Source organism: Engraulis encrasicolus, chromosome 7 (genome assembly GCF_034702125.1).
Source record: "Engraulis encrasicolus isolate BLACKSEA-1 chromosome 7, IST_EnEncr_1.0, whole genome shotgun sequence".
Lineage (NCBI taxonomy): Eukaryota > Metazoa > Chordata > Actinopteri > Clupeiformes > Engraulidae > Engraulis > Engraulis encrasicolus.
In genome coordinates this window covers 42,288,319-42,298,797 of record NC_085863.1, presented here as the reverse complement: position 1 = coordinate 42,298,797, position 10,479 = coordinate 42,288,319, and the positions used below count along the sequence as shown (strand labels likewise).

Below are 10,479 nucleotides of genomic sequence, written 5' to 3'. Positions count from 1 at the left end.
TTATCCAAACTGACTTGCAGTTATTTAGAGTACAGGGTATTGGTTACAGTCCTCAGAGCAATGTGGGGTTAGGTGCCTTGCTCAAGTTGCCTGGTTATCACCGGACCTAATCCCAAGTGAGATAAGGTCTGGAGACCTGCCTACTGTACGGTAAATCCTGTAGGGGGTGTGTGATTTACGATTTACGACGGCTGTTTATTGGGCGTTACGAATGTGTATCTTTTGGCATACGTAGCCAGTCGCGTCAGTTGCATCTATTCAAACAAACGGCAGTCATCGTCTTTCCACCCCTCCCCGCTACCTGATTGGTGAGACCGATCTTGTCCGTTCTCGAACAGATTCCATGCTGTCTTCCAGATCGGAACGATTGTGCAAAGCAGCATGGGGAGGTCAGGGTGGCATTCGAACCGGCAACCCTCTGATCTTAAGGCTACCTCCCTAACCATCCAGCCAAGGATGGGGCATAATGGACTGAAGTGCATAAATACCCTTACACATCACTCAGAGCTGACTCAAAGCAACAATTTAATTATATTAAATAATTATATTTGTAATTATATATTACAAAAATATGAGACTAGCCATAACAAAACAGGCCACAAGTAGGCACATGCGGAACTGAGAAAAATACAAATAAAGATTTGTTTTCCTTTTTTTGTGATTTTATTCTTTCTGCATGACCTGGAATTTGAGGTCTTGACGAAGCTAGGTCTCGTCCACCATTTCGAGGACGAAGCCCCTTGACCTCCAATAACGGAGGACCTTCATGTGGTCCGAGCTGTCTCTGGGCTTCTCCTCAGCACTCTCCTTCTACACAGACAGAAAAAAAAAAGTTATGGATACATTACTGGATACATTGGCCCTCCTTCAGTGGGCTTTTTTTATTGCACAGAGGATGGGGTCAACCAAAACGATTGCACTTGTTAAAATAGCTTGGTATTGTATGGGCATCTCTTTTTAGTTTCCACTGAGTGCAAGCTTAATCCAAAGCCACCACACTACCAAAGCCAACTTGAAAGTCGCAGGCCCTCTCTTGGATTACACACTGAAGAAGGAACACACCAAAACGCATCTGTTCACTAGGCAATGAAAAAACACAGTTGATGCAAGGTGCACCTCTTTTCTTGTAATATTTGAGTTAATCGCTTGGTCCAGCATCCTTACAACATGAACATTTAATGTCGTTATTTTCTGATCAGCAATGTCACTATGGTTTGAATCTGAAGGTGGACTGCGTCCAAAAGGTCAGTCATTATGCTTGCACCACAATAAAATAACTAGAAAGTATCTGAGTGCTCCAGATGTCCCTGCCCTAGTATTTCTGAAGTGGACCAGTTTGCTCTCCAACATTTAATGAACATTGAGTGAAGCCTGTTCACAGCTACTATAAGCGCTGGAGGATACATGTAAAACTCTGCAGATTGTGAGAAATCCAGACTCACCTTCTTGCCCATGCCCATGGCACACATAGGCTTCTCCTCACCAATCATCTTCTACACACACACACACACACACACACACACACACACACACACACACACACACACACACACACACACACACACAATATTCACATTATGCACTAATACATCCCATGTGGGTATTGTAATGATTGTCCTCCATCCCTCTGATGACCACTTGCTCTCCCCTCGACCCCACTTCTCTTTGTGAGGTTGTTGTTGTGCTATGCTACTGCATGGAGATGGACTTCAAAGACAAACTTTTACCTGGCAATCGTGCATTTTTATGGCCTACCAGCTAATCTTGACGTGAGTCTAGAATGGTTGAGCTACCTTTTTAATGTCATGTGGCTTCATGCACATTTAGGAAATTCATGGCATAAGATCCTCGAATTGGGCTAGCTCAGGATAGCGGCCCTAGTGCGCGTGTGTGTTACCTTCTCGTGTGTGTGTATGTGTTTGTTAACTTCTCATGTGTGTGTGTGTGTGTGTGTGTGTGTGTGTGTGTGTTCTACCTTCTCCTGCCTCTGTGTGAGGTCCTTGAGTGTCTCCAGTTGTCTCTGTGCCTCTGCCAGAGCAGGGCTGTCGGCATGCGGCCCGCTGCCGGCCCCAATGCGGCGCGACTCTCCCCCAGTTCCACAGGGGGAGCCCTCTCCGCTCATGTACCGACCGAAATCCTCAACACTCAGATTCAGAGACTGGGCATCCAGCTTCTCAATGAAGGCCACCGCACAACACTACAAGCACACACACACACACACACAGGTTTAGAGACTGGGCATTCAGTTTCATTACAACATTACAAACATTACAGCATAAGATCCTCGAATTGGGCTAGCTCAGGATAGCGGCACACTAACTTGGCTTGACTTGTTTTGTAATGCTTTGAAGATATGATCTCTCTTTAAACTGTAATATTTGTTGTTCTCTTCACTACACACTAAACACCGTTTTCTAATAATTCTGCAGCCCTCACCTGTTTGGTCTTTTCCAGCATCTTCACCTGCTCCAACTCCAGGTTCTTCACCTGGCTCAAATCCTCCTGCTCATGTGACCTACAGCAGGAGCAGATAAGGATGCTTTATAGGACACTAGATGTTGCATTCTAGTTATTACTTTGCACCGCCATCATAGTCCAGGACAGGACATAGTCCATTTCCACAGTATCAGCAAAGACATTGTATTACCACCGTCTATATAGGATGGCTTGCACTTTGCAATTAATGAAATGGTGATTCATTGACATACTCAAGTCCTGGATTAATGTATATGTTCCAATAGACAGTTATAGACAATAGACTTAGACAATATAGGCCAGGGATGGGCAACTTTCATGTTAAGAAGGGCCACATTATTTCATCACCACTATTGGAGGGCCACATGACCTGGGATCGGACTGCAACTCAGAGTTCAAGGTTCAGTTGGTTGCTCATGTGACTGTCGATACTGCTTAGAAGGAATGGGAGTGTTTTCTATCGACCAACAGCATAATTACTTTACAACATCAAAAATTCAGTCGTGTTTTGAGGAAAATCTGGTCATTATTTATTTCTATCTTTAATTATGTTTTATCTAAGGGCCACACTGAGTGAGGAGGCGGGCCGCATGTGGCCCCCGGGCCTCCAGTTGCCCATCCCTGTTCTAGACAATAGACTTCGCACATGACAGATGACAGAGGGAAGGAGGGATTTAAATATTTCTGCGAAGGCGGGACCTAGTAATGACTGCTCTCAATCACTCTTGGACTTCCTCCAGAAGTATGTTTATATATAAACAACCTGTTGCATTGTTACTTCAACACTATTCTGAGCACATATGGTTCCACTCAATTTTATTGCTAAATGTTAACTCTTTGAGCCTTGAATTAACTCTCAGAGACTTGAATTTCAGAGTATTTGCAGTGTGAATTCAACACTCAAAGATTTGAATTTAAATTTAAATCGAGTGGGACCATATATGCTCAGAACACTGGGTAGTAGTGTCAACAATAATTGATTCAGCAATGCATTGCAATGCGGGGCAGGACAATTCAATAATCAATTCGGCAAATGCCATAATCGATGCGGCATATTTTTTCAAGTTTCAATTTCTTCCGTGGGCATTTCCGGAGCAAATGAACATTAAATTAAATGAAAGCACTTCAAAGCTTTGAAAACGGCAGGACTGATACACACAAAAGCCACTAAATTGTTGTTCAGTATCTGACTGCTTGCATAGCCTCATGACTGATGAAAATGTTGCCTTGTTTCCAGTAGAAATGTGACAGTAGAAATGTTATGCATTGCAATGCATTGTAGAATCTGACTGAATCAATTAGAAACGAATCGTTACCTGCAGAATTGAATTGAATCGTAAGGGCAGTACCAATGCACTCCACCACAAAACAGTGTCGAATCAACACTGCAAATTTTACTGTGTAGGTGGTGGTAAGTAACACTTAAAGGGACAGTTTGGTAAATTTCAACATGCAGTTGTATTGCTCACGCTACCCTTGACTTGTCAGTACCTGGTGATGCCACATTTTTCGGCTAAGCCCTTTTCGAGATATGAGCAATTCTAATGGGGGCAGCGTTTGTTTACATTTTTAAAAAATGAAACATAGGCCAACTCCAAATATTTTCCCAAAAGGTACTGCTGTTTGCTAGTTGTCTGCTGATGTTTGATAACCTTTTGGATGTTTTTGGGAATAAATAAAAATGTTTTTTTGAAATGTAAACAAAGAGCTGCCCCCATTACAATGACCAGGATCTCGGAAACGGCTGAAGAAGAAGAAAAAAAATCTCAGGCACTGACAAGTCCAGGGTAGTGTGAGCATTACAACTGCATGTTGAAATTGACCAAACTGTCCCTTTAATTTGAAGGTTTTTGAAAAGATCAAGTTGACATTGCTCCCAAAAATCATACACATCAATAATATGACATTATTAATGTTCCTGATCTTGTCATATCATGACGATCTTATGATGGTTAGGACCCCTGGCCCCTTCAAATAAACTGTTATCGTCTAGGCAAGTCCAGCCGACTGCCTAAACAAAATACTGTATGTTACGAAAATGTTAAGTACAGGGTTGTGATTGGCAAGTGCCACAAAACCAAGAAAAATATCCAGTGTACATGACTATCCATTTGAGTTTCCTGTGGTTACACATTCATTTTTAGGTTTGAGAATCTAAACTTTCTTACAAATAAGACAAAAAATCCCATGTCCATACAGTATGCACTATGGATGATGTCTGTCAGTGTGCTACCTGAGGTCCTTTGAGGTTTCCTTCTGGGGTTCTGAGGTGAGGTTCTGCCCGTTTTCCTCCTTCTGCAGGTTTTTTGCAGGTTCCTCTTCCATCTCAATGCATACTTCATGCAGCTCAGTGGTTTTCAACCTTGGGGTCGGGACCTCACATGGGGTCGCCTGAAAATCAAATGGGGACGCCTGGAATGTCTTGGTGTGTGAACAAGTGTACTGATTTATACTGCAATATTACTTAAGCAATATGACACGAGTGGGAGTGAGGTTGTTCTGGGACACCCTCACGGGTGTGATTCGCCGCAGGCACGAAGCCGCAGGCTGAGTGCCGTAGGTAATTACATCCGTGAGGGTGTCCCAGAACAACCTCACGACCACAAGTGTTATATTGCTTTTATACAATAGTTCCTTTGCTAACACAATTAGTTCATTGAAAGAAATGTTAAATTATTTTAATTACTTTATTTGATTGTGTATTTGCTTGTTCCTCCGCTCCGGAAAAATAGTTCCAGTTATTGTCTTTGGTTGCTGCGCAACGCGCACCACGTTGGTTACGGTTACTTTGTATCTTTGGTCGCGGAGTGATTATTAGATGTGAAGAGTCATTCATAGAGTGTTGGCGGATACCCTCACTCCTAGTGACGTGTAAAACGCCTCTTGTCCAATCACAATTTGTGAAATAATTCGACCGGATCTAACTATTGTATAATAATTAATATAAAATACTGGTCTGATTGAAACGTCACATACAATCTTATATATTTTCAAAAATACTGTACCTACAGGTTTAATAGCCTACAAGTTAGCTCAGTCTTTTTTCCAGTAGCGTAAAATATGTATATGAGGTCCCCAGAAATGTGTGATCTCAATGTGGGGTGCCGGTGCCTTTTTTGCTCAAATGCCCCCTGGACCTCATCATAAGCCTACCAACGCCCCCTTAGTATTAGAAAATAAAATAGACTAATACCCCCCAATGGCAACCATGCACCGTCCCCTCTCAAGTGTACCCTTCTCAACGTCCCCCTAGCAATGCCCCCTGGTGGAGCTGTAGTTGAGATACACTAGTGTAGATGGTACCATGGCCCGCCGCTGGAAGATGCTCAGCTGCCTCTCAAGGTCCTTGATCAGGTCCTCATGCTGCTTCTTCTCCTTCTTCCTCTCCTCATGCAGCTGTTGGACTTGGAGGTCCAGAATCCGGCTCTGATTCCTCTCCTTGTCCAGCAAATCCTACACAAACACGTGGACAGAAGCCAGAATATTGTTGTCAGTTTATTTTCATGCAAATAATAAAGGAGTTCCTGTATAACTCCATGTTTCATTTAATTAAGTGATACCTGGAGATGCCTGGATGAAAATTACACTGTCTTCAAATGATATGTTTCATCTTAGATTGCCAGTTCATACAAACTGTGGTACATAAAGTCATATTCTCTTTTGCAATAGTATCTAGTGACGAGCTGTCAGTCCAGAATTTGCATGTGCAGTTTTCAGCGCATCATGCTACGGACTGTTTGTTCGCCTGTTTATGACTCGTTTAAGCATTCTCTGTCTCGTGAAGTGAAAGGAGAGTAATCGACATGAGAATGCCATTAAAGCCCTTCATGAATTCAGCACATTCACCATCCTCACCTGAATCTCATCTTTCTGGTTCCGCAGCACGTTGGCATTCTTGGTCAATTTGGTGTTACCCATCTCTGACTCCCTCCACCAGTTGGTGACCATGTTCAGCTCCCTCTACAAAGAGGGCAAACATCATAAGTATGTGTCCCCATCAGTGTTGGGTGTAACGCGTTACAAAGTAACGCGTTACAGTAGTGTAACTATTTTTGTCGTAAAATAGTAGTGTAACGCGTTACTACTGGGAAATTAGGTAACGTAACGCCGTTCTTTGTTAAATATGGCAAAACGTTACTTTTCCGATCGGTGCGATTTGACTGTGACACCTTAGGTTCAGCCCCGCATTAATCTCTCCATCTGTAGCTCATAGAGGCTCCAGTATCTCTTGAGTCTTGATACTGGAGCCTCTATGCTGCCCTTCCAAAAAAAAAAAAAATCTGTGGAGAGGAGACACACACAATTCGCGCGCACTTAGAACCTTTCTAGAATCTCAGGCGGGCAGGCACGAGGCAGTCAGACGCACACCGGGAAGAGAGAGCGAGCACAGCCGTTAGATCCTCTCCGGAGAGTCAGCATGGCGGAAAGCGGGGCAACTTTGGATGGGAAACCCCCCACAATAACTTTCAATCACTGGAAGTATGCCCATTACTTCGAACTCAAAGAAAACAAAGGCAAGAACATTGTCGTGCGTTGCAAGTTATGTCCGGGGCAGAAATGTTGTAATGCAAAAGTAACTAGTAACGCATAAAGTTACTTTCCACAAGGGGTAACTAAGTAAAGTAAGGCACTACTTTTTTGAATAGGTAACGAGTAACGAGCACACACTACTTTTAAAAAGTAACTTCCCCATCACTGGTCCCCATTGACAGTTTAACTAGACACATCAGTTTACTTGACTTGTCTCGTTTTATGTTACCACTTTCTATGGACAAAAAAATGGCTGCAAGTTGAAACTAAAGTGAGCAGAAACTGAGCTTACTGAGCTACATTATATAATGATCTAGTGGCGCAAAAAATGACTGTCTTCATTGAATCTCTCTTAAGCCAGTAGCAGCAATAAACAGAAAATGGTCTGACAGGTTTAGTGACTAACCTAGACCCAGTCTAGGATCCTAGGATCCACTTGGGTCTCCTACAGTAGCTTAGCCTGGGAAATCCCATGCTGCCTTGCACAAAAGTTCCGATGTGAAAGACAGCATGGAAGCTACCCTCAGAAATGGACCAGATCATGGTCCCTGTCTCTGTCCAATCAGAGAGTGGGGTGAGGTGTCATAATCATAGAGTTGTATATAGAAGACTTCTATACAGATCAATGGTCATAATGGCCAAGTATTCCAACCTTTACAGTGTCTCTGTCCAATCAGAGAGCGGGGCAGGGTGTCATAATGGCAAAGCATTCCGACTTTTCCTAGTTACTACCAAAGCTTATCACGGCCCCCCTATATGGAATTTACAGTAGACAGGCCACCAGACGTAATCTCACTTGTGATTAGGTCTGGTGGTAACCAGGCAAACAGTAGCTAGCCCTTGGGTCTCCCAATATTCCTCTTTGAGAAAGTGAAGCAAATACCCACCTGATAAACTCCAACTCTCATTGTCATTGTGATACAGCACTCCACAGCACACAAGTGCACACTGTGCACAATGAAATAGCATTCCTGCCTCACCCGTGCAATGGGTCAGCCCCCAAATGGCACCATAAGGGAGCAGTGCGGCGGGACGGTACCATGCTCAGGGTACCTCAGTCATGGAGGAAGATGGGGGAGAGCACTGGTTAATTACTCCCCCCACCAGCCTGGCGGGTCGGGAGTCAAACCGGCTACAAGTCTGACGCCCTAACCGCTTACCCATGACTGCCCTTTCTGACTGTACCTGCTGCTTATGGTTGTGGTGGGTCTTCTCCAGGTTGGCCCTGTTGGCCTGGGAGGCACGTCCTATCATCTCCTGGAGCGTCATCTTCAGCCTCTCCTTCTCGTGCTCCACATTCCTAACCTTGATCCTCAACCTGCGGTTCTCCTGCTCCAAAGCCCTCAACCTGTGGTTCAGCTCACTGGATTGAGTCTGCAGGTTGGCCTGTGACTGAGCAGCAGACAGCACAGCACAGGATCAGTGGAGAAGTGTGCAGAAGAGGTAGTTGGATACTATGTGGAACTAACCGACCGGAATCATGTTTTTAGTATTGAAGGAATCAGCTACCTAATGTTGGAAAATGGTTTACATTTACAGTTAAGGCCTTGGCACATGTACTTATAAAAAGGTGACGATACGTAATGTGCATTAATATAGGTTGGCCTTGAAGTCTGCCACAGAGCAGCACAAGATCAGAAGAGGCCAGAGAGGTGTGAAGATAATTAGGTGTACAGTACTAATCAGTACTAGCAATGATGTAAAAACACTCCACTGCGGTAGGCCTACTAAGTAGCCTATATTTTGGAATACTTTGCCTACTTCCCTCGAGTACACTTTTGCTTGATAGCGTCCAGTTTCACTACACTATATAGTATTTAGGAATACTTTAATTGCATGCTTTTACTCTGATACATTTTCAATATTTGGTTGAGTTGCTTGTTACAAAGACAGAGAGAGAGAGAGAGAGAGAGAGAGAGAGAGAGAGAGAGGCAACCGTGTTTTTGACCCCACCTACTGACTGACTGTTAAGGGCACTTGGGGACTCGAACTTGCAACCCTCTGATCTTACGCCTGCCACTACTGATAATAACGGTGACATTATGATAGTGTGGGTTATAGCTAAAGCTCTAAAGTGTTGGGGGGGGATAATGATGTTCTGTAACAGGGGTTCCCAAACCTTACCATGACAAAGTCCCCCATACCACAGTAGATTCCAGCCAAGGCCCACCTATCAGTCGTGTAATAACATTCTTTCTGTAGGCTACACCCATTTCACATAGTCTGTGTGTCAGTGCCCCATTCGGATATTGATCAACCGATAATAGTAGTAGCCGAATATTCAGAAATGCAATTATTATGATGCCGTTCGGAACTAACAGGTTTAACTTTATTTTGGTATGCATTGATAATTCAATTAATTTGTTTAGCTACTTTCTTCCAACTTGCTGCCCCCCAGCACATCCTCGCGGCCTCAGCCCCCACTTTGAAAATCAATGTCTAAACTAGCGGTAATTTGCATGTGCTCTCACTGCATTATGCAGATTGATGATCCTCTCCAGCTCCTCTTTGACATTGTTTTGGGACTCCGCCTCAGCCCTTTCCTGCTCCTCCACGAAACGAGCAATCTGAAAATGAATTGGTACAAAATGAGGTTTACTTGTTTTAGCTTAAATATTTTAAAACTAAATGACAAGACAAACGACAAGAAACCTCACCTGTTTGGAGATCTCCCCCAGTCGCGTGCTGTGGCTAGGTGCCATGACTTCTTCTCTTTATCCAACGTAACGTCCCATGAAGTGGGAGTCCATCAACACAAGTAGACTAGGTCTACAGTCAACTCAATGATTAGGCTATTTGAAGAAAATAACACGTCCACACACTGTCCAGAAATTACTAAGAATGCCATAAATCTTTTCAATATTACATACAGAACGTCGCTATGATGATGTAATAATAGAGGAGAGGCGTGCGTCATAGTGGGTTAATTTACCCGATCTGATGGCATTCTTCTGCGCTGTTCACCGGCGCTCTGATTATGCAGTAGGCCGCCTATCTAGACATGCACGTAGGCCTACGCTGTAATTAATTACTTTATGAGTAACTTGCACACCACTCAAAAATAAGTAGGCCTATAATTTCCCCCACTGTCAAGAAGCGCAGACTGGCTTATAGGGGACATTTTCCCCATTTGTAGTATGGTGGACCTTAAAATGTTTACCTACGACCGAGATGTTTACCGACTGCGCCACTAGAAGGCCGGTATTGTCCTTATGTAGCCTACGGCTCTGCTCTAGACAGGTCAAACACAAGGCACATAGGTTCGTGAAGAACAAGAGTCTGTGTTCGCTTAACGGTTCACATTCCTCTTTTATTAATACAGGCTATTTCATAGGATTAAATAAAATAAACCAAGAAAATAAAATATAGCTAAAATGCCCACTACAGTGTGTGCTATTTCAGTTAATTACGGAGGTAGACAGCACATAGGTCCGAATCTGCCAATACTGTATGTGATTTCCCCCAACCTCAGAA

At 43.5% G+C, this 10,479-nt stretch overlaps 1 protein-coding gene across 1 annotated transcript; it reads right to left on the bottom strand.

The window, feature by feature from the left end:
* Window positions 1-646: 646 nt before the first annotated feature.
* rabgef1 (RAB guanine nucleotide exchange factor (GEF) 1) lies at window positions 647-9,850 on the bottom strand. The gene is made up of 9 exons (XM_063202563.1): window positions 9,663-9,850; window positions 8,191-8,397; window positions 6,331-6,435; window positions 5,779-5,928; window positions 4,709-4,866; window positions 2,437-2,515; window positions 1,976-2,197; window positions 1,443-1,493; window positions 647-810 (listed from the first exon to the last, which is right to left on the bottom strand). The coding sequence occupies exons 1-9, from the start codon at window positions 9,705-9,707 to the stop codon at window positions 706-708; spliced, it is 1,122 nt and encodes a 373-aa protein (XP_063058633.1). The 5' UTR covers window positions 9,708-9,850; the 3' UTR covers window positions 647-705.
* Between the last annotated feature and the right edge of the window lie 629 nt (window positions 9,851-10,479).

Bases quoted from the DNA above. Each gene is read 5' to 3' on its own strand.
- rabgef1 (XM_063202563.1), bottom strand. From the start codon at position 9,707: ATGGCACCTAGCCACAGCACGCGACTGGGGGAGATCTCCAAACAG. The intron at 6,436-8,190 runs GTACAGTCAGAA...CCCTCTTTGTAG, and splicing joins ACCACAACCATAAGCAGCAG to AGGGAGCTGAACATGGTCAC. The intron at 2,516-4,708 runs GTAGCACACTGA...CTCCTGCTGTAG, and splicing joins GAAACCTCAAAGGACCTCAG to GTCACATGAGCAGGAGGATT.